This window comes from Ornithodoros turicata, chromosome 5, assembly GCF_037126465.1.
Source record: "Ornithodoros turicata isolate Travis chromosome 5, ASM3712646v1, whole genome shotgun sequence".
NCBI classification, from domain to species: domain Eukaryota; kingdom Metazoa; phylum Arthropoda; class Arachnida; order Ixodida; family Argasidae; genus Ornithodoros; species Ornithodoros turicata.
The window spans coordinates 59109863-59137393 of record NC_088205.1 but is presented as its reverse complement, the minus strand read 5'-3'; the positions used below and the strand labels follow the sequence as shown (position 1 = coordinate 59137393).

Below are 27531 nucleotides of genomic sequence, written 5' to 3'. Positions count from 1 at the left end.
GGCTGTCTACCGTTCAGGTACGTCTCAAAGCAAAGGCTTTGGCGACGGAAATGAACGCCAAGGACTTTGTTGGCGGCCCCTCGGGGTGCTTTCGCTTCATGCGCCGGAATAAGCTCGCTATAAGAGCACGCACAACCGTGTGCCAGAAGCTTCCAGATAACTTCGAAGAGGAACTGGAGAAGTTTCGGGTATTTGTGCACGACGCCATCAGGGAACATAGCGTCGGCCAGAGCCACGTCATAAACATGGATGAAGTGCCATTAACATTTGATATCCCACTGGACAGGACAGTGACGGAAAAAGGCGAAAAGACTGAGTGTCAGGACGACAGGCCATGAAAAGTCCCGGTTCACGGTTGTGCTCGCTTGCTGCGCGGACGGGACGAAGCTTCCACCAATGCTGATTTTCAAGCGGAAGACTATGCCAAAGGATGCCTTCCCACCTTCGGTAGTAGTCCAGGCGAATGCAAAGGGCTGGATTGACGAAGATATGATGACTCACTGGCTCGACCGCTGCGTTTCACGACGACCGGACGGTTTTTTTCACGCAAAAAAAGGTCTGTTGGTGATGAGGACAGTATGCGGGCGCACCTTACAGAGGTAGTTAAGCAGCGAATCGCATCTAAGAACTGCATCCCGGTCATAATCCCTGGTGGAATGACAAAAATGTTGCAGCCTCTGGATATTTCCGTTAACCGCAGTTTCAAGGCTGTCCTGCGTCGACTGTGGGAGTCGTGGATGACGGAAGGGGAGCATAGCTTCACAAAAACTGGACGCATGAAACACGCGTCGTTCGGCGAGGTGGCCAACTGGGTTAGCAAGGCGTGGCGATCAGTGTCGACGACGACTGTGGTTTCGGGATTCAGGAAGGCTGGACTGATTGTGCCAACCGTTTGTGCTGATGCGGAAGTGGGCACAAGCAAGTCCAGCACGTCCGAGGACGATCAAATGTCCATGGAGGTGCCACCCGAGATCGCCGCACTCTTTGTGAGTGACTCTGAGGACGAGGACTTCGATGGATTCACGTGACTATCCAACACGTGACATACGCGTGGCTGTACAATAAAACATTTCAAAAATTCGAGATCTGCGTTTGTGCGTCTTATACAAAGGTGCGACTTATATGATAATTTTTTTGTGGAAATTGGTTATTTTGGGTGACTGCGACTTATACAAAAGGGCGACTTATAGTCCGGAAAATACGGTAGTTTATTGCTGCCTTCGAATAGTATTTGCATCACACATGCACAGAGATTGCTACTAAATAATGTGTGATACATACAACGTAATACATTATTGTAATTCAGGAAGGAATTGAGTTTAACCTGAAGCAGTCAGATCCTACATATGTGTGATTCTGTTAGATACTTGGAAATGAGTGTGACTTGCAACCACTTTGTCTTTGCAGTACGAGTGTCGAAGTTCAGACACCTCAATGGCGTGGTAGGATCACGGGACACGCAGATCACAAATCTTCCACCATTGTGCAAGACCATTCCAGGAGAGAGCGAAGGGTTCAGGGCCAACACTGACCGTTTGGCGCTCCCTTTGGCTATTTCAGGTGGCCATGTGGCCATTCTAGAGGTTGGTATAAAATGAATTTGCATACCTTATTTGCTCGCATATTTTGCGCCACCACATAATTTGCGCACCCCTGGTTTGGCACAAAAAATGCAGAGAAAATTAAAAAATAGCGTAATTTATGTACCAGCATATCTGGCCCACGTCTCTCAGCAACCACGGCAATTGTTTTTAGCTTATCACGCGTTTTTTCCAATGCCTGTAGTGCTACCGCGGTTACTGCAGTGCTTCCGTTTGATTTGCGCTGTCATTCGAGTGATGGTCCACTGATGCGATGGACGATACTGTCACTTGAACTACGAAACAAATGTGGAAAGAAACGCTGGACAAACACGCTATGAACTTGCAGCACAACATGACAACGTTGGCGGACATGGCATGCTTTCGATTGCCAGTGCAGCTAGTGGTGTCTTCCAGCAGCACTCGTGGCGTCTCGCCATATTTCACCCGTAGGAATGAGTGGTAGAGGCCCTGTATTTTGCCCCCCCAACCATCGCCGATTGCGCGGTAGGTGCTCTGCCGGGAGCCTATCTCATCACCACATACATACTAAAATTTTGGAATTTTGCATCATTCGAACATCGTTACGAATGTTCGCGCACAATTTGCGTGCCGTCAACTTTTCTGACTCGCAAATTATGCAAGTAAATACGGTATTTAGCCTCTTTTCATCACTTGATGACACAGTCAAACCTCGTTACAACAAAACACAAAGAATATTAGTGTTCGATTCGCAATGAAAATTTCGCTATTCGCCCTGCTGTAGTTTTAATACAGCAAGCCTCATACCTAGTTTTCACCACTCTGAACAGCTATGAAACACACTCACTGGTTTGGAATCCTGAAAAATTTTGCTCTGAATGGCACATCTTAATCTAGATACGCTCTTTCTCTACCCTTCATGTGTGTTTTTCTAGCACAGTGTCATTTCTTGCCTGACCTAGTCCCACCTGACCTAAGCAGAACGATACTAAAATTGATAGTTGGATAACGTTAATGACTATATGCAGAACATATGCAGGTATTGTCATACAGCTATAGCTGTACAGTACATACTGAGTGTGCATTCTGCATTTTCAAACAATTTTCACAAAGCAACACAAGTCTTGTGCAGTTCTTCATAGTAGAGTGTTTCTTTGTTTATCATTAAAGTTCCCTTTTTTTCTAGTTGACCAAGAGGGGACGTTTGCAGTCAGGTGTGGTGCCCAGCCTGATATGTGGGACCAGTGTGATGGACTTTGCATGGGATCCATTTGACAACAACAGGATTGCCATTGGTAAGGATTAGGCTCATGGTAAGGGTCCACACGGGCATTTAAAAGTACAGGCTGGAGCCGTCGACTGGTTTTCACTTCGTTATATTTGACCGTAGGTTATGTGTAGATGCCACAAGCCTTTTCCAGCAGAGCATCAGTTTTATAGACGAAGAAAATTGAATTTTATGTTCACTTCTGGTTACAGATAGTGATGTGTGTGTGAGTTGGTGCACCTTGGCAGACTGCACAAGGGTGTGAGACCCAGATAAAAATGGTTGAGACTTTTGAGATATGGTAAAACATAGATAGAGAGTTTTCTCTTGAATCGATGGCTGGATTTTGTGGTAGAATAGAAACTGGAAGTTACCGACAGTCAGTGTGCTGGCTGTAAAATTCAATTATAAATAATTGACTCTGAATATAATTGAAATACTTGCAAAGAATAACACAAAGATATCCAGTCAAGTTCACAAATTTTGTGAGCTCATGGTCAACACTATATACTCTGAACATTGCAGGTTCCAGTAATTGTACTCCAAACTTTGAGAGTTATGTTTAGTAACAGATGGAAATATGTGCAGTTTCTAAAGGTACAGGAAATTCACAATGCGAACATAGAAATGAAATGCACACAAAGTAGGCTGCATGGAACATGTTGACTACTCTCAATGCAGTCATCCCAGTAATGCAATCTACCATACACAACACAGAGGGACCCTTCTCTCACGATATATTATGCTGGGTTAAAAGGCTCACATGTTTGAAGCACAAAATCATCTAGTGAGCACAACACCAAAAAATATTTCACCATGAGGTACAGTCGCCGACCGTTAATTCGGACCCTAATAATTCAGACTTTCCAATAGTTCAGACAAAATCTTGGACTCAATCAATAGCCCCCATAGAACCAATGCATTTCAGCTTCCAATAATTCGGACCATTTTCGGGGCCACGGCTCGATAATTCAGACGGATTTTGGCCGAGTTTCCCTACTTTTTGTGAAAATCCACGCTCCTAAATTCAAAATCGGAACCTCGAGCTTCCGACTCCCGCTCGGCGCCGGACCGCCACCGGCTCGCCGCCGCTACAGTAGCTCCCACGGAGCGCCGCCTGTGGGGATGAGAAGCGCGCGAAGTTCGCGTTCATGTGATCGACGTTGCTGTTTAGACGCGCACTTCGGATGCGGCAATCGAAACTGTGGAAATGTCGTCGTCTCCGTCAACTGACAGTGATGACAATGCGATCAGTGGAGGATCTGCGCGGCTCTGGAATGGCGATTCCCCCTTCCATATCGTTTGACGATTAAGCTGAGGTGGACCGGTGCACAGAATTTTGCGCTGAATTCACCGATGATGAGATCGTCGCCCAAGTTCTGAACCTGCCTGCGGATGGAGCGGACGACGACGAGAACGTCGGTGAACCTCCGTCTACTGCGCAGATCCTCGCGGCCATCGATACGCTCGGACGAGTTTATTCCGACAGTGTGACATTATCAGAAATGCAGCGTGACGTTCTGTCTCGTCCGTGTGCTGCTAGGCAGACGCGTATCGACACTTTCTTCCATCCCGTGTAAATTTTTTGTAATAAGTGCCAGTGTGAGAGTGGATTTTTGTTATTAACAACTAATTCGGACTGCTCGATAATACGGACAAATCCGGTGACCATTAGAAGTCCGAATTAACGGTCGGCGACTGTATTCAAAATTATTCGAATTGGGCCTTTTCTGATTATTCGAATTTAATTCGCCGTCTGAAGAAATTATTTGAATTTGATTCGCAGTGTAAGTGAAATATTCATAAACTATTCACAGTGGAAGCTCTCTGGAAGCTCTAATAAATAGCGTTGACCCCATGATGTTCAGAAAAGTAATTTTTTTTTTTCACGTTAGGTGAAAAAACCCTGTATATGACTAGAGTGAAAGCATGTGCTGAAGTTTCTGTTGACTGAAACAACAAAGTTTGATCTTGAGGAAAGGTGTGAGATTTAAGTCATAAGGGGTGACGAGATGACTTTCACATTTTGCTCATTTAGGTGGCATTGGTCAAGCACCCAAAGGTGTATGCCTGGGTCGTATTTAGTTTTTTTCTTGCAGTCCTACATGTGGATAGGTGCTTCCCTACTCTGTTGTCACTTTCACAAAATTTAAAGGCAAAATATTCTTTATTGCTAGCATGTGATGACGGCAGAGTACGGATCTGGACAGTACCGGAAGGTGGTCTAACAGAGAGCTTGACTGAGCCAGACTTCGAGCTCAAGGGTCATACGGAGAAGGTCCATTTCGTAAAGTTCCACCCAACAGCTGCTGACACCCTTGCAACAGGGTCCCACGACCTGACAGTCATCCTGTGGGACCTGGAAAGTCGACAGGAGATGATACGTCTTCAGGGCCATACTGACCAGGCAAGACCTTTGTTCTGTTCTGCCTTGCTACAGTCAAACTCCTTTAGAACACACACCGTTTTAACGGAAAAAAAACTGCTACAACAAACATACCGGAACAGCGAAGTGATTTTCAGGTGTGTTCCACAAAGTTCTAGCCCATATACAGTAAATCTCTGTTATAACAGCCCCACTTATAACGAATCTTCGGTTATAACGAATGCCTCACGAACGACCGTCAAAATTTGTATTGAGTCTATGGATCTTGCCCCCGCCTATTATGAACGAATTGCCGGGGAGCCTTCGGTTACTGCGACCGAAAGAGCTCCCTCGACCACTGGAGAAGGCGAGCGCGCGACGTCAGACGCCCGCGGATTTGTCATGCGCCGCTTGCATGGGACCTCGCTTTGCAGCCAATGCGCTGTCACCATCAGCGCGCGCTGCACGTGCACCTGTTTGGCCGATGATTAAGGCGTCATGGATGCAGGTGAAGCGGGAAACTTTGCGAAACTGCTTCAGAAAAGCTGGATTTGTTCATCAGGCACTGGCTACAGACGCCGATCGTGAAGTGGACTTTGGTGTGCGTGATAACGACACAGAACTTTGGGACAGAGCAACGGCTGCGAATCTGACTGACGGCTGTCAGTCTTTCGAGGAGTTCGCGACAGCAGATGACGACGCACAGGCCGTCGCGGACTTCAGTGATTCGGACATCATTGCCGACGTGCGCCCGCCGCCAAACGAACTTTCCGATGACGATGATGATGACACAGTGTCTTCCCCTCCTTACATTTTAACTACAGCGGAGGCACTCAAGTACGTTGCTTCGCTCCGCGATTTTGTGTACGCGAAGGCGCTCGCCGCGGCCCACATGGACCACCTTGATGACTTAGAAAACGCCGTGATCTCCGCAACTGTGTATAAACAGGCGCCATTAACAATGTATTTTCAATGAACGGCATACATGACTCATGTTTCTTACACTGCTGGCCTTTTGGATCAAATTTTTTGTCCATTCCATTTATAGCGAACTTCGGATATAATGAACGGGTTGCGCGTGACCGTCGAGTTCGTTATAACCGAGATTTACTGTACAACGAAGTTCTGCAGTGGAACGAGGAACAATACGCCGCGCCTTTGTCCTCCCGCCGTTCTCTCCCCGATTGGGCTCCCCATTGTATTGTGCCTTGGGTCACCACGGAAAAGATAAGAAGGTCAACGTCACTAATCCCATCACAAAGGGCAAGTCGTAAATCCGCATTTTTGACCACTGACCTAAGAGACAACAAGCTAGGAGACAAAACTTCTCTGCTTTGTCAAAGCAATTGGGGGTGGACGAAAAAAAATGTGTGTTCTAGGCGCCACGCAGGCCTCTATCATTTCCAGTCTCCTAGCTCCGCAGTCATCTGCAGCGGCGCATCACATGACAGAGCAAGTACTGAGAAAGGGTAAAAGGAAAGCATGTCACTCTTTCACTTGTGTCAGTGGGTGCTCTGCTGTTTTGGACATGTGTGTGCCTACCCGTACGTTTGCAAAACCGTATGTGACTTGGAAATGCCGCCGAGATGTGCCGTCCACATTGCAGAATTAAAAGGGCAAGGTATATCGGAAGCTGAGCTATTTTTAGCGCTCGATTACGTTGTGGCATCACACAAGCTTTGTGTGAATAAGTCCAACATTCATCGCTGTTCTTCTTTGTGTCGACACTGAAAGCATTTCGTGGTCGGAAGTCTGGAATTTATCCAGTAGATCGATCCTCACCAGATACTCGACAATCGTCGTCTTACAGGCATGTGGCGCGTGGTGATGCCCACAATGCTGATGTGAAAATGCGCCAATGAAGCTGCTACGCTACCTTTCAGAAATATTCAAAACCTGCGAATACTGTTCGAATAGTATTAACTATTCGATTCTAGAGGTGTGCAGATATTCGAAAATTATATTCAAAGTTTTCAAATATTCATAAAAGTTTGAATATTCGAATTTTTTTAAATATCATAGCAGTGTACTACAAAGCAGTTGCGGGCTGCGCGCTGGAATTTGTACATTGCATTAGCCGCCACGAACATGAATAGTAGAACAGCTGCAAAGCGACGCGCGAGCTTTCGCGGTACGCTTACCTGCGAGTGTGTTGCTACATGTTCGGTAACTGAAACCAAAACTAGTGCACACTTGTGTGCAGCTGCGATTAAGGTTCGGCCCAGCCAAACGCGCAGCCACAGTACGCTTCATGCATCGTCAGCACAGTCGCACCTTTAGTGGGTTGGCAACGAACTCTGAACATTCGTGTAAGGCCAAAAGTTCAGTGAAATTCCGTTAAATACAGTAGAATATGGTTAATTAGAAGTCGTCTGGACGACGAAAAAATTTCGAATTAAGCGGGCGTTCGAATTAAGCGAACCTGGCCACTTATCTTTGTCTGCCGCTTTCTGAAAATGACGTCACCGTTCGTTCAAGTTGGGCTACAAAGTCGATCACATCGCTGTGCACGCCGTTGGCTTAACAAACTTCCGAAAACGATGGCACACGTGCAGATTCCTCGTAGCCGCTGTCGTCACTCTGTACATTTGCGCGAGCCGTGTTCAGAGCGATGCCCCCAGTGAGACCCACAGCACAGGTCTGTTCTGTGCCTTTTATCCTGGTGTACTCTTCAAAAGATGCGAAAAGATTTTTTTGTTTTTGTTTTTTGTTCCTTTGTTGTTCCTTTCGTTTGTTGGAAGGTTCCAGGTGCACTTGAACCATCTTGGCCCACTGATAAAAATGTTACAAGGAAAAGTTTTTCCCTGAACTAGTAGGCTAACGGCCCACAGGGTGGTATTCCCCGCATTCCACCTGGAAACAAGGTGAAGGAAAAACGAAAATGCGATGCCCCAGAGGAAAAAAAAATGCAGTTGGGTACCAGCATCTTCGGCATGTTGCACCATATGAGAGAGTATAATTCTGAGTTTTTCGGCACATGCCAAAGTTGCAGCAAAAAATATTCGGCCAGTGTTTTTCAGCAAATACCGAAAACGCGGAACCCTAATCATGAGTCACATAATCAACCCTGCCAGTGGGATAGGTGATATTGTGACATACCTTCCTCCTTCCCTCTTTTCAAGGGTGGAGGACTTTTGTACGGTGCGCAGAACAGATGTCTCGCATGCGCATGCTGCACATCACCTGTGCCAGTTGTTCTTACGCGGGAGCTCATCGTATTTGTTCCGTAACACGCTGTAGCCACAAGCGAAAAGAGGGGACAGGGGTCACCTCACTGCTTCTTTAAGATGACTGACTCACACATTGAGGCTTCAGTTTTTTTGCTGTCTCACTAGCCATTGCCCGTGGTGCCTCTGACAGAACACTGACATTTTCAGATCTTCTCCCTCGCTTGGAATCCGGATGGCAAGACGTTGGCAACTGTGTGCAAAGACCAGAGGTTGCGCATCTACAACCCTCGGCAGAGTGAAGAACCCATCAGCGAAGGTCCTGGTCCATCGGGAACACGAGGTGCACGTGTGACATGGGTGCTAGGTGGAACACATCTGGTCACTACCGGCTTTAACAAGTACGCACACTCATGTTCATTGCAATCAGACTTCTGTTAAATTAGTCTTAATTTGTGTGCAAACACAATTTTACCTAATGAAGTAAGAGATTCAGATTAGAACTCTGCTTATTTGTCTTGTCAGTGATGTAGTAGTGCTATGCTATGGGAGCCCCTAATTGTTGTCTGGTACAGTAGAATCTCGATGTTACGAATCTCACGGGGTCGCGGAAAAAAATTCGTATCAAACAAATTAAACCAAAATAAAAATTGGCAAGAAAATAGACAGTGACTGTTCATTTTCCGTTACTGTCAATGAAAGAGGTCGGTTGTAGCGTTTTTGTGTCTCCGTTTTTGGCCAATGCTGCCCAAATACGCGAGATGATTCGAAAGACGTAGCACGTGCTTTTCGCCCGCGGGTCGCGTGACAGTGGTCTAAAGGGAGCTTCTCCTAAAGCAAGCAGGTGTTAGGTGAAGCTGACTGGCGGAATGGTGACGCGCAATGTTGCCACAAGTTGTCCTGATATGTTCCCTCCACGTGTTCTGGGGTTCTGGTTGCTGTTTTCCGCCAGAATCGATGTCACACAGCTTTGCGGTTTATTGTTGCGAGGGGGGTAAAAAGGTCAAAACAGAGATAAGGTGATAAGGTTCCGGGCCGTTCAATCCCTTTGATCTTATCTCCACCACCACCACCACCACCACCACCACCACCACCAAAAGGAAAGTCATTGCTTGCATTGTGCTACGTGATGTAAGGGAGTTTGTGGTGAGGATCGCCCTCCCTTTTCGGAAGACTCAGCAGCATGACTCGCGCGCTCTCGCGTCACGGGGGAACGTCCTCTGTCGCATCCCCTACTCATTCGTATCATCTGTAAAGGCAAGATAACGCGTTTGTATCATCCGAACTCTAATACATGAGAAGAATAGGCATCCGGCCGGGACCGGAAAAGAATTCATATCATCCCAAAATTCATATAATCCGTGATTGTATCATCGAGATTCTACTGTATTCGTAATTGTCTATTGGAAAGCAACCTTGCCCACCTGTGATGGCGCATTCCATTGGCAGAGCTGGGTTAAAGTTTTGCCCCGGAAAGGGGCAAAAACTGTTCTATTGGCAGAATCAGGGCATGCGTTGAATGTTCCCTCTGCTGAGCCGGGGCAAAAAATTTGCTCCTAGGAGCAATAGTTTTTGATCCAGCGATATCCTTGGGGCAAAGCCAACGGAACACGACAGAGAAGAGGAGGCATGCGCGTGATAAGTGACGCTGTGATGTTCAAACCTTTTTTTTTCTTTTTCTTTTTACTTGTGTGACACGCTGGCTGCGTGCGTCTCAACGGTGGAAACATGGTGTGTCACGGTGCGTGTAATTACTTTTAGAGCCTGAAGTTTTAGGGTTTAACCTGATTCTTCCCCGAATTTGCACCCCGAATTGAAGGTTGCCCCTCTAAGGTGAAACCCATTTTTACCCGGCAAATTGCCCTCACTGAGGCATCTGTAGGAATGCACACTAACTTGTTTAGCAGCAAACTCAGTTACACCACCATCTGTACTGAACCAGTCCAGTTAGTTTGAGTAACTGAGCCCGATTTCTCCCCAAAGCATATTGTATTAGCATATTGTAAGTTTTCCCACCCAGATTTGCATTAATTTAGAGCACATGTTTATTTGCCCGATTTTTACTCCCCGAATTTAGGAAAAAATATTTTCCGAAATAATGTTGTGCGATTCCGAAGCAGTCTGGTGGACTCAACGTGGCCAAAGCAAGCCAGAGAAAGCATGTGGCACCTTGAATGCTAGCATTCCATTGAAAAAGCAGTCCCGTGTGAACCCGCCGGGAGCATGCACTGAAACGCTATACGGCGAGGGCAAAAATTACTCTCTTAATGGAATTCACCATGAGACTGGACAAGGATTTTTGCCCATATCATATCTTTCTCTTCATCAATGCCATGTAGGGTATCTGAACGTCAAGTGAGCCTTTATGAAGTCAGAGACATTTCCTCACCTTTGACAACGGAAGGCATTGATGTCAGCCCTGCCATACTCATTCCATTTTATGATGAAGACAGTTCTACACTATTCCTCACAGGAAAAGCAAGTATCTCTCTCTCTTCCATGTTAGCAGCAGAACAGTAATTTTGGTGGTTTTCTTTTTTTTCAGGGGGACTCTACAATATTTGCGTTTGAGGTGGCAGCAGATAGCCCACACTTCTTTCCCTTGTCCCACTATAAGTGTGGATGTCCCCACCAGGCAGTGTCCTTCTTGCCCAAGGTAGCCTGCAATATTGGGGAGGTTGAGTTTGCCAAAGCCTTTCGGCTCACTACTACCACTGTGGAACCCCTCTCCTTCAAGGTGCCTCGACTAAGAGTAAGTGTGTTGCAGTCACATGACAGGGGTATAAAAGGAAGAAAGTGTACTTTATCATTAGTGTTTTGAGAGCAGAACTCGAATCTTTTGGAATTTTATTGGTAGCTTTACATATTTTGTGCTGCTGTAGACCCGCAAAGCAACAGTAAAGCAGCTTAACCACAATAACAATATGACATCAAGTGCTGTATTCCCATCAAGAGTTTTCATTAGGGCTGTGCGAATATTCGTGTTCTGGAATTCGAATCCAATATCAATCGCTCGAATATCCAATACTCTGTTTTCCGAATATCCCACGAATATGAATGACACCACCCCGAAAGTGGACTTCACCTGATGCTTCCCTGCATGAGGTGAAGCCTGCTTTACAAAATTGCCAGTGCTGCAGGACCAACACATGTGGACATGTGTTTAGCTTAAGATAATGTTTGCCCTAGTTAATTGTGTATACTCCGCCTGAGGAAGGGGCGGCATCCCTCCCACATGCACTTTAGCGGTGCCGGCGGCGGATTTTGATTTGATGTCTGTGAGGTTGCCTTCAAAAAGTCTTCAATAATGTATGCAGCCTTAGGAACAAAAAGGGTGTCTTAAAGACGTCCTTTAAGTTCAAAATATCAGCAACGCAACTTCCCCAGGCGAGACATAGACACTCCAGCAAAGGAGCTAAAGGATGTTAATGGCAAAGCTAAAGCAGGACGCCGATTTGTTTTTTGCACAAGTTACCTGTGAATGTTCAGAAACAATTGCAACCTCATCTGTGTAACATGCCACTGCCTGACATCAAATTTTGAAATCTAGATAATTACTAAGGACCCTGGTTTTCTGCTGCGGCAAATTCAAAATTCTGCAGCACTGACTTGTAAATTTCGTGATTTTCCGCGGCAAGCTATCAACGGCTGCTTGAAATGGGAAACACTTTATTTTCTTGGGTAATGTGGGGACAAAAATATTTTATATAATTACAGATTGAAATCACTGTTGTGGCTCAGCATTACATACATGATATCTTGATTTCTCCTCTGACAAAGACAAAGGTCTGTCACCTGCTGAAAGATCTTTCAGCATCTACAGAGTTTATAGGAACTTTATAGAAAGACTAGAGGAAGCAGCTTACAATACATGCCCTGTGGAAGTTACAGGACACCCTTTTCGTTTCTGGGATGTAGGCATTATGTAAGAGTCTTCAAAGGCAAACTCCCAGACATCAAATCAAAATCCCCCACTGCCACCGCTAAACTGCACACGGGAGGAACGTCGCCCCTTCCTCAGGCGAAGTATGCACAATAAACTTGGGCTATCATTATCTTAAGTTAAACAACAATCTGTCTGTGCTGGTCCTGCAGCATGGGCCGTTTCGTAAAGCAGGCTTCACCTCATGCAGGGAAGTTTCAGGTGAAGCCCACTTTCGGGACGTGTCGTTCGTATTCGGGTTCGTAGTCGGATATTCGGAAATCCGAATATTGGGTATTCGACTCGCGTATGAAATACTACGAGTGACTGATATTTGATTCGAATTCGATAACTCGAATACCCGCATACCCCTAAAAATAAGGGATTCCATGAAATTCCATGAAATTCCGTGTCAAACGAAGGATTCCGCGATGAATTCCGGATTCCACGATATTTCGCGGAATCGCGGAAAACCCGGGGCCTTAATAATTACCCTAGTAAGTTTGGACTCGCCTAAAATGCAGGAAACACTATCATGTAAATTAAAGTGTAGGGGCATCCTACAGAAGAATTTCGTATCTCTTGTGATGGCTAATGCCAAAAAAATTTGCAGCAAAATTTTAGTGCAAAAGGCACATATTGTAAAATTTGCACGAATATTCATTGTTCAACTCGGCATTTCCCCCCCCCCCCCCCCCCCATTCGATTCGATATTGGATTTCATATTAAATATTTGGATTTCACACTTCATAATTTTCATGAGACCTCATCTTACAGAGCTCACAGCTCACATCATCCTTTATAGAAGAACCTCAATAGAACCCATCTAGATGGTGGGGGCATGGAGGGGTGCCTGTGCTGAGAATGTGACCTCCCTCTCTCACTCATAGAGATTGTGCAGGATGGCTAGTACATGTTTTCTTTAATGAGGCAGATTTGTGCAGGATTTATGTTTGTTTGAATGGATTTTGATTACGATTGACTAAAGGAACCCTCTTCACATCAGCATATTCTCTGTCACTACCCTTATTACAGGAAATATATTCCAAACCTGCATGTCTGTATCTCAAATTCACATACAGAGAGACCCCTGCCATTGCCTGTCCCTTTCCTCTTTCTTTCTTTCTTTTTTTTTAACAGTACCACCTAAATGTACTAATCCTTCGAACTTGAGCTCGCTCTGCCATAGCAGTGGGAGACTTCTGATGCCCCTAAATAACCAAGTTTATTTTTTGTTGCCCATAAGCAAAGGCGTGTGTCTAATGTAGCAGGTCCACCTTTACGTCACTTCCTTGAACTGATTACGCTAACATCAATAAGAGCACAACACAATCCACATCATTCATCGTGAGACAGGAATTAATGCTAAATGCACGTGCGCACACACACACACACACAATTCTCATAGTTTTCACATGTGAAGAACCTGTGGCGAATACCTTTCTGTGACACAATCTTTACGAGAGTGAAGAGTTTGCATGGTAATTTCAAAGACAACCTGTTGCTAGGAGGTGTTAACCACCAGCATGGACACTTTGAGGTGTAGAGGAGGTGGTGTTCCTCTACATGAGTCCTGACCAGCAATCATGGAATGTCCCAGCGGGCAGATGTGCGTGGCCTCAAGCTAGGACGGTGCCGGTAGAACTGGCTGCCAGGCGCAGTAGCGCGCGGCAGCAGAGGCGCGTCGTCGTCCACGGGCCGCCACATCACTCCCCCATCAGACACGGAGCAATGCATGCAGTTGAGGTCCGCGTCGATACCACGAAGAGGAGAATGAGAACGACTCGTGGATGGTGGACGACTGGACACACGGCTTGTGCATGTGGCTGTTGATGCAGCAGCAGCGGGATGGTGGGAACAAGAGCGCTGCGATCCGGGCGGGTTCCAGTGATGAGATGTGAATGCTGAGTGCTTGAGTGGTTGCTGATTGTGTTGAGCGGCGCTGAGTGCGTTGTGTGGCGTTGAGTGATCGTTGCTGCATTGCTTGTCGCTGAGTGTTGCTGAGCGAGTGCATTGCTGAGTGGGCGACAGTACCACGACCGGTACGAGAGCGTGAATGCTGGTTGTCGCCAGAGAAGTGCCGGGGAGGACCATCATGAAGCAGGTGGAGGCCGGAAAGTGAACTTGCTGTGATCTCCCTGCGGGTCCCCGGTAGAACTGGGGTCCCGGTGCGACTTGCTTGCCAGAAGGTGGTTCGCTGCTGGTTTGCCGCCTAAAAATTTAGGATGATGAATGGCCAAATTACGCCGAACAGGGTACTATTCGTTGTTCGGGTCACCAAATGTAGAGAAGGTGGTGTTCCTCTACATGAGTCCTGACCGGCGATGATGGAATGTCCCAGCGGGCAGATGTGCGTGCCACACGCTAGGACGGTGCCGGTACAACTGGCTGCAACAACTGGCTGCAAGGCGCAGTAGCACGTCGTCGTCCACAGGCCACCACAGAGGATTCAAATTGGGATATGCAAAAGAGATGTACCGTATTTACTCGCATATTGGATGCACTCGTGTATTGAATGCGCCCCAACTTGAGCGCCGAAATGCTGGTACATTTTTGTTCCCTGCACATTAAACGCCCCCTACGCCCCGACTTTAGTAGCACAGCCCAATTGTCTCTCGCAGCCAACGAGAAGGACCGCCTCGCGCATGAGTGACGCACTACGAATGTGGCTAACATAGAGAAGTATTTCGTCCACGCTTGATGGAACGGAAGACGACTTGGTGTGGGACAGTCGCGAGGGGAGGGAGAATCGCAACGTTCGATCCCAGAGAGATGGCCGCGGATATCTCGGAATATAACGGCAGTGTAGTGTAGCCTAAGTGTTGGGTTTCGTTTTTTCCTTGTTCGTGTATTGAACGTACCCCCTAAATGGCACGATACGGTGGTGGTAGATACGGTATTTGATAGAAGGGCTGAACAGAACATCTCCTTAGATGTTCCAACCCTTGTTGACCTTTCTGTGAATTATGGTTTTTCTTTTGCAGTCGGAGCTTTTCCAAGATGACCTGTTCCCAGACACAAGGGTCACGTGGGAACCAGCCATGACCAGTACAGAATGGTTTTCGGGCGGCTGCCGCCAAGCTAGCCTCGTTAGTCTCAGGCCCAGTGGGATGGAACTTTGTAAGTGACTCCATACATGAGTTGCCCGTATCAATGCATGGAAATTCTCTTAGTATCAGAAGCCCCCGAGGTCAGACCTCCAGCGCCCCACGTTCCAAGAATGACACTGCCGGATGTTAACCTAGAGTTTGAAGGGGACCTGACACTGTCCAGTTCCCTCATCGAGAGCAACAGGGAGAAAGAGGAACAGGTAATTACGCATCGATATACTAGATAAACGGACACGTGTGACTATTTAAGGGGCTGTCGCATCCACTCCAGTCGATTTCGAAACTCACTTAATTCCTCACGAACCACTCACCAAGGTATCGAAAATCCCAAGTGAAATACTGGTGTAGTTTCACTGTTAATCGACGGAATATGTACATGACAAGAGCAGACTACAGATGTTGAGGGTATGGAGGAATTCCCTCTCTGGAAAAACGAGGACAATGTTGGCACGCCTTTGAGAAAAGGAACGACGCAACCTTGCGGGCATCTCATAGAGTTACGGGGCATCCGGACGGCGCCACCCTCTCACTCCTTCGCTTACGGAGTGACGTCACGCCGCTGGAGCCTCTGCAGCCACAGAGGCAGCGCTGATCTATAAAATTTGTCTAGTTAATATCTAAGCCCTTCTGGAACGAAAAAATTAGCCAGGTAGACTGTTGGCCGATGCCGACCACAGTGGTATCGGTTTCGTAGATGGGTTTTTGGATGCGACCGTCCCCTAAAAAATCATTATCTGTGCAGTGACTGAAGTGGGTGGCTGTTTACAGGAATGCCTAGCAAGATTTCTGTTAATGTATCCTGTGTTTGAGTTTGAAGCTCCGGGTGTCCTAGTGCATTACTGTAGGCTGGGTGACTGTGAATGGTCTCAGATGCAATGCATCTGGAGTTTTCATTACCTGTTTTGTAACCATCCCAATGCCAGTGGTATAGCATGAGGCGGTGTAACATTCACATCTTGTCTCCCTCCTCACTTTGCGAATATTCGAAATTTCGAATACGAATCGAATATTTGCAATATTGGATTCGTATTCATATTCAAAAATTTAATACTCGAATATTTTCGAATATCATGAGCAGATTACTACAAAGCCGGTTGCGGGCTGCGCGCTGGAATTTGTATGTTGTGGTAGCGGCGACGAACATGAATAGTAGAACAGCTGCAAAGTGACGCGCGGAGCTTTGGAGGTAACGCTCATCTGCGAATGCGTCGCTTCTCGTTCGGTATCCGAAACCGCCAGTAAAATCCGCCCCAGCCAAACTCGAAGCCGCGGTACGCTTCATGCATCGTCACTCGACAGTTGCGGCTTTAGTGGAATGCCAACGAACTCTGAGCATTCGTACGAGGCCAACAGTTCGATGAAATTCCGGTTAAATGTCGAAATGTTGTTGGCGTTGAGCTGAACACCGCTGTTCACTGCTGCATGCACAGACAAAACCCGCGTCTCGAACGCGTTTTTTTTTTTTTTTTTCTTCTTTTTCGATTTCTGCTCGTAGTAGTCAGCGAGATATAGTAGGATCACAAATCTGCGCGCGTGCGCACCTCAAAACTTCGCGCAGACGTGCGCGAGCAAACTCCCTCTACGCGGGTTGGACTTAAGGCCATATGCGTCTTGCTATCATGTGTATCTTGCGCATCATGTGTGTGTGTGTGCGCTATCAGTAAGGCCCCGGGTTTCCGCGATTCCGCGAAATTTCGGGAATCCCCTGTTGTTGTTTCTTTTTTTTTTGGGGGGGGGGGGGGGTGCGGATATTCGAGGTCTCGAATTCGAATCGAATATCAATCACTCGAATCAGTATACAGGTTTGCGAATATTCGACTATTCGCCGAATATGAACGACACCTCCTGAAAGTGGGCTTCACCTGACGCTTCCATGTATGAGGTGAAGCCTGCTTTACAAAATTGACCATGCTGCAGGACCAACACAGACAGGTTGTAGTTTAGCTTGAGATAACGTTAGCCCAAGTTGCATACTCCGACTGAGGAAGGGTAGGTGTCCCTCCCGTGTGCAGTTTAGCAGTGGCACTGGGGGATTTTGATTTGATGTCTGGGAGGTTGCCTTTAAAAAGTTCTCTTAGATAATGCCTACAGCCCAGGAACAAAAATAGGGTCCTAAAGATTTAACTTAGATTGCCAGGTGAGGCAAACACACTCCAGCAAAGAAGCTAAAAGGTGTTAACGACAAATCTGAGGCAGGACGCCAATTTGTTTGTTTCACAAGTGACCTATGGATGTTCAGAAACAATAGCAGCCTCATCTGTGTAACATGCCACTGCCTGATATCAAATTTTGAAATCAAGATAATTATCCCAGCATGTACTCACCTGAAAAGCAGGAAACACTATCATGTAACATTAAAGAGTAGGGGCCCACAGAAGAATTGCATGTGTCTCTTGTGATAGTTAATGCAAGAAAAACTACACGAAAGCCATGGGCTAGAAATTCCAAACTTTTAATGCAAACAGCATGTATTGTAAACTCCTTCCTATAAACTATGTAGTTGCTGAAAGATCTTTCAGCAGGTACAAAATGATTGGAGGTGACAGATGGCATTTTTTGTCAGAGGAGAATACAAGATACCATGTATGGAATGCTGAGCAACAAAAGTGCTTTGAATCTGTTTGAAGCTGAAACAATGCCGTTCGCTCCTTGCCATGGAATATCGCGGAATTTACAAGTCGGTGCCACAGAATTTTGAATTTGCCGCAGCAGAAAACCAGGGGCCTTAGCTATCAGTTAGTGCAGTTTCAAATGACTGCAGCGTTATTGTCGTCCCAGTTGGCACTTTCTTAGTGCTACTTGTGTAGACTTTTGTAAACCTTGCAAATTTGTCAGTGATGCTTTCTATATGTGTTGTGTAAGTGTATACAGGGTGTCTTTTTTTCTTCAATACAGATTTTTCATTAAAAAACTATAAGGGCTATAGACATCCTCTTTTCAATTCTATCATCTCTGGGCCGGCACAGAGATGATAGAATTGAAAAGAGGATGTCTATAGCCCTTAGTTTTTTTAATGAAAAATCTGTATTGAAGAAAAAGACACCCTGTATTTAGTGCACCTAATTTGTATAATCATTTTCTTGTGGTACAGTGCAGTACACCAGCACAGTGCACTGTATAGTATTCCTGTCTGTCCTCCATTATCTGTACAGCCTCAAGGATACATTCTTTTATGCCCCACAGATAATAAATTCCATGAAGTCTCGGATTGCGAACCAAGACGCAGCACTACCACAAGACACGTTTGAGGGAGTAGACCCCAAGGAATGGGTAAGCTGGGCCTTCAAATGCAATGCAGTTTAATTTGCATTAGTAGCGGTTTGTACAAAAATAAGCAGCACATTTGTCATCCGACAGGACGAAGACGTCTGAAGGGAAGACGACATTCGTGAAACGCCCTCTTTTGTGGACTGTGTTATTCTTTATCTCCCTCCTAATTTATTTCATAATCCTCCGATACAAGTGGAAAGATGCTCAATTCCATCTGTTTTTGCACAGAGATTTATGTTTTACCAGTTAATAATTTTTTAAATTCAAATTTAATACATTGCACAAAGTGGTTGGCAGAATCCAACCCGGTCTCGAGGGATGAGTCGCAACTCTGAACCGTGTTTGAGGAAGACGTCACCTGCCGAAAGAAACAGAACGCACGATTAAACGTGGGAACGGAGTTTCAACTACTCAGCCTTGTACTTTACATGTGTCTTACACGTTAAGCAACAACACTTATCGAGGCACTCATTCAACAAAACTATTTAGCTTCCATTGTTTTACGAGGTGCCAAAAATTGCATTCCACATCCTAACTAAGCTAATGAGCTAACAACTAACACTTAAAATATCCTAAAGATACTCCTCCACAGATTGCAATAATTTTTTGAGGTACTGTTTTACATACTGTGTGTATTTGCATAATTTTTCAAAATGCTATTTACTATATTTGCCCGGACACTTGTATACATCGTGTTGAAGATGAAATCGCTGTTCTCGCTTTTTTTTTTTTTGCTACATGTACACTGAAGAATGTCATGTGTAACACAATTGTTGTTCTAACAAGAGCATGCGTGCTAGTCACACAGATGCTGTATATTTACCATGTGCCACAGCAAAATGTCTCATTTTGCGTGTAATTAGTGATTTTTGCAGGTAGAACTATGTTAGCGGCTGCCACAACCCAATTCTGCGCATTTTCTTTTAGCTCTATTATTTTTGTCTCATAATAAAATATTTTATAAATAAACCAGATGTTTAGTTTCCTTGAAATGCATTCTGGGAATGAAGGACAGGTGGTACAGCACCTTGCGTTCTATGCTGTCTGCAAATGCACGAGACATTTTTCGAGTTTTTCTTGGAGATGACTCCTCCTGAACTTCGAATCTTTGCTACGATCCGGCAGCATAATGGAACAATTACAAAACAGTAGGGTTCAAGGTACGGGGCCTATTAATTCGGGAACTGGCCAAATTACTGACGTGGTTTTTATGCAATTTGTGGACACTGGATGTTGAGAGTATGGTGGAAGTCCCTCTATGGAAATATCAGAAAATGAGGGAACATCCTTGATTGGTGAGAGTCTCCAATGTCTGCATGATGCCAAGTAAGTGAAGCAGATAAACTCCGAAACAATGCTAATCGTCTGTGCGCTGCATTCTGATTCGCCCTTCAAATGTTTGTCACTGGAGCTACCTCTGCTGCAGAGGCAATGATAATTTATATTTTTTTATTCATCTGACTGCTTTTCAGGAGAGATGATTGTCCAAATACAATGTCAAACACTGTCCCTAATAAGTCGTTGCGCTCAACAGTTGACAATGCTTGGTATTTAGCTGTTTCGGCTGCATAATGTGGAAGAAACCGCAGATGCTAAACTGAACCACATGATTCACTCTTCCACAGCTGACGACTATTGCATGGTGGCTCTGTCTCTATACCTTTGGTACCTGATTTTTGGGCCACCAACATATCATGAGGAAACATTAATAGTAATTCAGGGCGTTACGTCTCGAGACAATGGTGATCATGAGCTATTAACTAACATCACATTTAACGTCCCTCATGGAAGACTGCGTGTCTTGTATCCTTCCACCAAGTTGCCACTGTCCTCGGGTGGGTTTCACGAGGAGAAAAAAAAGATTATCTGATGATAGCTATTAGATTACAGGAGAGACCTGATCCCCAAGATATTTTACCCGACCTTCACAATGAAAATGAATTTATTGAAGCAAACTTGTGTGCAAATTGTTTTCCCCTGTTTGGAACGTGTAAACTTGGGCTTCTATGCATTCTACTTGAATCCATTGCCGACCTGCTGTCCCTCCCCCAATCCCAAGTTTACGTAAAGCACGTTGCACCCACCTGCGTTTTGGGCAGGGTTTATTCCGATACCGTCATCCGTGATGATGGCACTTGTTGCAGGTGGAACTTTGAACTGCAAATATACGAGAGCGTGTCTGTAAATTTTCACTAAATCGCCGTAAACTACCGCCTTTTTAACATTCCTGTGAAACGACTAACCTCCTCAGCAGCGAATTTCAACACCGCTGTGAACGGCGTTTGTTCAGGGACGCTCAACCTGGAAGGTAACGTTTACTCAATGATATATGCATGACTTCGGCATGCTCGTTGTATTCGAGCACTGTATCAAATCGTGTTTGTGCGAATAAGACATCACTTGATAGGTACGTAAACTTCCATGTGTTACATACACCTTGAACGGCAGCTTCGGGTCAGATGTCAACGTGATTTTGAACGTTACTTTAGACCTGTTGAAAGAATAGCACGTTACTGAAGGTCGTGTTTGCGTAATTCATGCGATAAGTACGTTAGAAACGAAAGTTATTTCGAAGTAATTACGAAATTGCTCACATTTTGACAAGCGAGTTCCGATGCCAACATCAACAGACGACAGAAAAATGAAAGAGGGGAAGGAACAGGAAACTACCTGGCGCCCCCTCATCGTTCCGACTGGTTCCGGTGGCTAACAAACGGCGCTAAACCGGACAAGACGCTAGATCCTGAGGGTACAGTGCCCTAGAAGATTGTAGTGGAAAATGCGAAGCTCCCTCTGTGAGGCTCTTGAGGCGGATGCCGCTGTGGGGCGCTGGCGTAGTTACCCCGAGCAGAAACTGGCGCCGGCGTATTGGATTATCGCACTTCCTATGATTGTTATTTGTGTGTGCGTGTCTCTCTGTGAATTATTCCTTGTTACCTCTTTCAAAAACCTTAACTACACGACACAGTTCTACCGGCATATGCCACATAAAACAGGAAGCACACGCAATGAGGGAGGCAGGTTTATGCTTTCAGTTATGGAATGATCGCAGGCTATGACGATGTAAAGTTGGCTGATAAGTACAAGACACAAGATTATAACGACCACAGAGTATGAATATATAAAAAAACAATGAAACTGCTATTAAATGCAACATTGGATGCACATAATGTAAAGAACAAAAAAATTACTGGCAGGTAAAAATGACAAGTTTTGTGCAGCGACTGAGCTTCGGATATTTTGCACAGTCGCGTTTCTGTGCTTTGGCTCGATTCAGCGACTTAACAAAAAATGAAGCCTAGTGGTGACATAAAATACCATAACTTCAGCATGTAGTTGCTTGCTAAGTTCAGTGCAACCAATGACATCCTGTCGAGTTCTATGAAGAAGTGCAGTGACGTCCATAATGCTTTCATGGTGAAGTTCCTGCGTACTGAAGCAGCTGATGGTAAACACGTTTTCCAAATTTTCCACGAACCTAAGCATAAAGCCTGATGGATACAACAGGCCCCCCTTATCTTTCAGCTGAGTCAGCTGAGCTGCGTGCAGGTTCTGTACATCATTCTTGTCACTAAGCAACAACTTTCTACACATGTCACACTTTGATCTAGACAGGAATTTTCTGGCAACATAGCCAGAGCTCTATATAAAAAATTAGTCTCTGGTCGCTTCTCGAGGATACATATGCGACATGGTCTGTTGACTTTTCAATTACGCGCATTTGTATTCCTCTATGCCGTTTGTACTGAGCAGAGCATCTAACACACCAGGCTCCGCATTTCCATTTGCAACAGATTTTGCCATACTATAAAAGCTACTGCAAGAAACAGTTATCAAAAACTGTTGTGGTGTTGGATGTGACAGCCTGAGGATTGCCTCACGATGCCAAAAACGTTGTCAAGCGGACCTTGACTTCGTGATGTCACGATGAACTTATACCCGACGTGCCTTGTTAAGTAGTCCATCAGGGATATTGTGCTGGCAATGGTGACCCTTAAGCCCACAGCTGTTTTAAGCTCGACAGAAAGCTACCCGGGTAGCCAGTCTTGCAACGGGGCGCGAAACAATGTGTCTCTAACTTCTTTTTCTTCTTCTCCATCGAGGACTAGCACACTCAAATACCAGCAAAATTTACAGGAAGCTTCACTATTTTGATGCGTCACACATCGCCTTCTTTCGGAGTCACCAAAGCATCACGCAAACCACGCAAAAATAGCAAAAACGCTGCAGCGGACATAGGCGCTTCACAGTTTCTCCTCGGGAATTCGACAGCAGCGCCAGGAGATCCAGCAGCGGCCGTCCGCTCGTCCTTCCTCAGCTATCGGGCTGAAACCGGTTCCGCTCTTTCCACTATACTCTTCTAGGGCACTGTACTGAGGGGTATCATTGCCGCGTCACTCACTCTTCCAGGTGCTTCCGCGCAAAAATGTAGCTCCTACTTCTCATTGGCTGCTGTGTGGGACGCCTTGGATTCTAGTTGCCTCCGCGGGAAAAATGAAGCCATTATTTCAATTTCATCTATTTTTGTTGTACTGTTTATTAATAGGCCTGTTCTTTCACACGAATGTTGCACGGACGATCTTTTTCGCGTTGTTGAAATACTGGGAACTTTTTGCCTGCTTTGTAGTTTGTTGGGTTTGTGTGTTGAAGGTTGAAGCCGTCATGGCTATAGAAGCCGCTCATATTCGAAACGTTGAAAGTGTATCGGAAGCATGCGAAGCACTTTGTAATTTGTCAGGGGTACTGTGCATCACCGCTATGTTTCTCATGGGTCATCATGAGGGACCTCACGCCAGTGATATGAATTTGATGAAACAAATGGGGTTAAAGTCAACTCTTTTTCGAGAAGCAAATGAAATCATTATATGTATCCAGAATTACAGTTTTTTCTGTATTTATTTATTTCTGCTATTACGCAACAACGCCTTACGACATTACTGTGGCGGGGATACATACAAATAAAAGTAAGCAATAAGTACAGCAAAGAAAAACTGAAAAGCACACATGTATATAAAACAACACGTACTCAGGTCCCGAACAAATCAGCTCTATACATCCGTTGGGCTAAATTTTCCTGTGATGATCAATCTCGATGAGATGTACGATGGAGGTTCCAAGTAATTAAAGGAGGTTCCTTTGTCATACTAATTTTATTAGTAGTAACCTTATCTAAAAATTGCAAACGTAACTGTTGTTTCCTTGTCGACAAACTATCCCAACCTAATCTGGACTTTATCTCGCTTATACTAACATCCATGCAACTCATCTAGCCGCAATATTCTGAACCCTCTCTAGTTCCTGCATTTAAAACATTTCGGGCGGATCGCGTACTGTACATGCACAATCCAAAGTAGGGCGAATCTGTATGCACCCCTTTTAACTCGAGTACTATGTCCGTTTAATATTATGGAACACAAAGTGAAAGCATCTTTCTCGCTTATTTGCCTCTTTTCATGCCAAATCAAATCCCATTTCAAATCCGGGTTTGTCAAATCCTCTGCAGAATCCAGAAATTTGGGGAATTTGATAGAAAACATGGCCAGGTGGTGAACTTAAGAGCATCCGGCTGCTATTCACTGAAAGTATATCGTGCCAGGTTAGCCTGAGAGATGAATGACAGTTAGTTAGCGATAAATAAGTTTCAAATTTACAAATGTAACCAAACTAACGCAGACACTTGGGGTAAATGGTGCGGTGTAAAAACAGCACAAAGAAAGAGAGAGATACACACCACGACGCCGAACGTCTAACCGATTTAATAAAAGGAAAAATATACATATACAACAATTATTGTCATTATCTGATTCTTCCCGCAATTACAATTTTCTGGCATTTTCCACCAAACTGTACACTTTCCTACGCTTGGGAACCGGTCCTGCAGTAAAAATGTAAAGATATCAAGAAAATATGAGGAATATTTCAGATTTCGAAGAATACAAGTTGTAGTCCGGGTGCAATATGTCACGAGGAGCTTTTACAATTTCGCTGCAATACCACACTACTATATTGAAAACAATGATCATGTATGAACAAATTAATATAGTGCAAGAGAACTGATGTACTCTATAAAATTTTTTTTAGTTCGTATTCGAGTCTTGTATCGTCCTCGTCGTCTTCTGGGTTCTTCAAACTCAAGGGAGGGGGGGATATGCTTATTGAGAAAAAAGAGGCAAGGAAAGGAATGCTACATGGGAATGATACATCTTTCAATAACGTTGTGTCCAGCTAGACAAAAAGTCCAAGTGCAAATTGCCGAAAATCTGCCGGAGATCGGTATTTGGTTGGCACAAGTCGCTGCAACTTGGGCTGACGTCGTCATAATGTCACCTGCGAAGGCAGTTCGTAAACTGCGTTTTGCTCAAAGCAGTGGCCTAGTCCAAAAATATTTCTGGAGGAGTTCTATGGGGACTTTACATGGGTGAGGAGGATTTCATTATCATCTCTTCCAAATGCACTAACCAAACTTACAATTTGGGAGGGGGGGGGGTAAACCCCAAACAGCAGCTGCTGCTCGAAACAACAAAGCAACGATGCTAGTCTATGTCGTTCAATTCGATGTACACAAGTCCATTTCTACATTTTTTCTTCAGCTTGCAAAATTATTTTCAGCCAAGGTGAAAACCAGCTTCATACTTTGAGCCATAATGACACGGAGAGCATTACTTAAACGAGCAGGAATTTCCATTTCCTACTCGTTTGTAATGTGTATAACCTTTGACAATAACAGCTATCGAGCAGGTTGGTACGTATACATATCTATTCCAATAGCGGCAAAACGATGTTAAGACAGGTCACACACGACCAGCAGCAGCACTTTCAACCTTTGGATTTGATTTTTGCAATATACACACCTGCCAGATACAGTGTAAGGCACACTGGTGTTATAGAATAGAACATCGCGTAGAGGGGTGCAGAAGCTGCATGGCATACCTCATAACCATGCTTGGTTGAGAATCTTATTAGATTTGGACCATACTTGGCCCATCATTGCTGGTGCCTCATGGGACGCTATCTAGCCAACTAATGCCCGACTAGAAACCAAGATTGGTTCTACAATGGCCCCAACGGCATTGCATACTGGTCCCTGTGTTTGTTAGGACGGTTTGTCACATACTGGCCCAAAGTTGGCGGTATTCAGTTGGCCGAGTAAGGCCGATGTCAATCAAAGCTTGGCCGAACCCTCTTTTTCGCAAGCTCGGCCCAACTAGGCCGAACAACGTTTAGGTATAGGAATGTCGTTTTTCTCCATGGGAAGCACATTGTCCTGCTTACTGCTAACAGATTCGTTCATAAATTTGGCCCCGTGCCCCGTGTGTTTCTTTTAAATACAGACAGGCAAGCTTTGTGCTGATGGCATGTATACAGTTTATTTATTTATTTATTTACCCTCAGGGATACAGCATTAAACAGGGGAGGGGCTTGAAACAAAGCAGGAACAATGTGGAATACAATAAAAAAAATAATAAAAAAACAACAACAACACAACGAACCAAAAACACGAGCATAGATAGTATCACTGGTGGACAATCAGATTAGTATATGTAAAGCTGAAATAATCTTACGCTGCATTCACGTGGTCGTGAAGCAGTTTACTGAACTGTCTACCGTCAGTGATGGAGGTAAGGTGACCCGGGAGATGATTCCATTCCAGTGAGGTTTTAGGTAAAAATGAGTCAAAACACGTTTTAGTAGTGCAGGATGGGACACCAACTTTCTGGCGATGATCAAGCCTTGATGAGACGTATGATGGATGTACAATTAAATGGAGTTTTAGCGTTTCGTTGTAGTAATATATCTTATGGAACAGACACAGTCGAGCAAACTGGCGGCGAACAGTCAAGGAAGATAGGTTAAGGGCTGATTTCATCGCAGTGACACTGGCTGTACGACTATAATTTCCGAGAATAAACCGTGCAGCACGGTTCTGAACCATTTCCAGTTGGTGAATGAGTGATTGTTGCCCTGGATCCCACACCGAAGCGGCATACTCTAATTTAGGAAGAATTAGCGTTCGGTAGAGTGTTAGTTTAGTTTCCCTTCAGTTGACGATTGAACCCCTGTATGCAAGAAGGGGATAAGTCGAAAAATCCCAAACCGAAAAAACTTCGAGTATTTGGTGAAGTAACTGCAGCCGGGTTACCTCGACTAATGCAATGGAAAATGTGTAACATATATGTTTGTGTTTTTTGGGTCTGTGAGTTAGCAGAAATTGTCCGTGAGCATGGTACATCATTTTCCAATGTAACACCGCATGCACACACCCTTATCGCGCAAATACAAGCAGCTTTCACAAGTCGTACTTTGATTGCTGGAGAACCAGGTAGGGTGAAGTCACCTGTGCGTTGCAGAGCAGTCTAGGTCGAGCGTATCGTGCTGCTAAACGAGCACAATCTTGAAAATATATCGTAGGTGACCAGCATAATATGACTTATTAGCTTAGTGCTCACGTTTTTTTTTCTTCTTTCTTTTCGATTACAACGCTCAGTATCACTGCCGACACAGTCGTGTTAGTTAGGAAGAACGTGTTTTTCGAGTGGAAGCCGCAGTTCAATTTAAGCTATCATTTGTATGCGTGTGTAGAAAAGGGGCAAGACCTGGCTGCCCATCCTATTAACACACATACATTTCTCGTTTCTTACCCTCCTGTAACAGGTCAATAAATTGCAATACGGTCCTAAATTTTCTATGGCAGGTACATGTTGGTATGTGGACGTCATTGCAGCAAAAATACACGAAAGGGGATTGCATTACATGCATGGCTTGCTTATTGCATACAGAGGATCAATTACTTTATATATGGTTATCTCTAAATTAAAAACCCGAGACTGGGGGACAAAAAACGACAAGCTTGTCTGTGTTATGGATCTA

At 44.9% G+C, this 27531-nt stretch overlaps 3 protein-coding genes across 6 annotated transcripts in view; 1 reads left to right on the top strand and 2 right to left on the bottom strand.

The window, feature by feature from the left end:
- LOC135394517 (coronin-7-like) overlaps positions 1–19632 on the top strand; it is a 37443-nt gene extending 17811 nt beyond the window's left edge. For 3 of the 4 annotated variants that reach the window (XM_064625291.1, XM_064625292.1, XM_064625293.1), the window contains 9 exons: positions 1408–1583; positions 2749–2857; positions 5007–5236; positions 8572–8762; positions 10701–10839; positions 10907–11113; positions 15268–15403; positions 15457–15593; positions 18577–19632. In XM_064625291.1, coding sequence (XP_064481361.1) covers positions 1408–1583; positions 2749–2857; positions 5007–5236; positions 8572–8762; positions 10701–10839; positions 10907–11113; positions 15268–15403; positions 15457–15593; positions 18577–18696 — 1445 coding nt within the window. In that variant the 3' untranslated portion in view covers positions 18697–19632. The remainder of the gene's footprint in view (positions 1–1407; positions 1584–2748; positions 2858–5006; positions 5237–8571; positions 8763–10700; positions 10840–10906; positions 11114–15267; positions 15404–15456; positions 15594–18576) is intronic. The other variant, XM_064625294.1, reaches the window with a different exon arrangement.
- Positions 1–27531, bottom strand: part of LOC135394520 (rab proteins geranylgeranyltransferase component A 1-like) — a 216146-nt gene that overhangs the window by 70534 nt on the left and 118081 nt on the right. The window lies entirely within an intron of this gene.
- LOC135394518 (ubiquitin-fold modifier 1) lies at positions 17830–21332 on the bottom strand. Its single transcript, XM_064625296.1, has 5 exons — positions 21258–21332; positions 21098–21154; positions 20907–20964; positions 20748–20820; positions 17830–19021 (listed from the first exon to the last, which is right to left on the bottom strand). Coding segments are annotated over exons 1-5 (279 nt in total). The 5' UTR covers positions 21260–21332; the 3' UTR covers positions 17830–18932.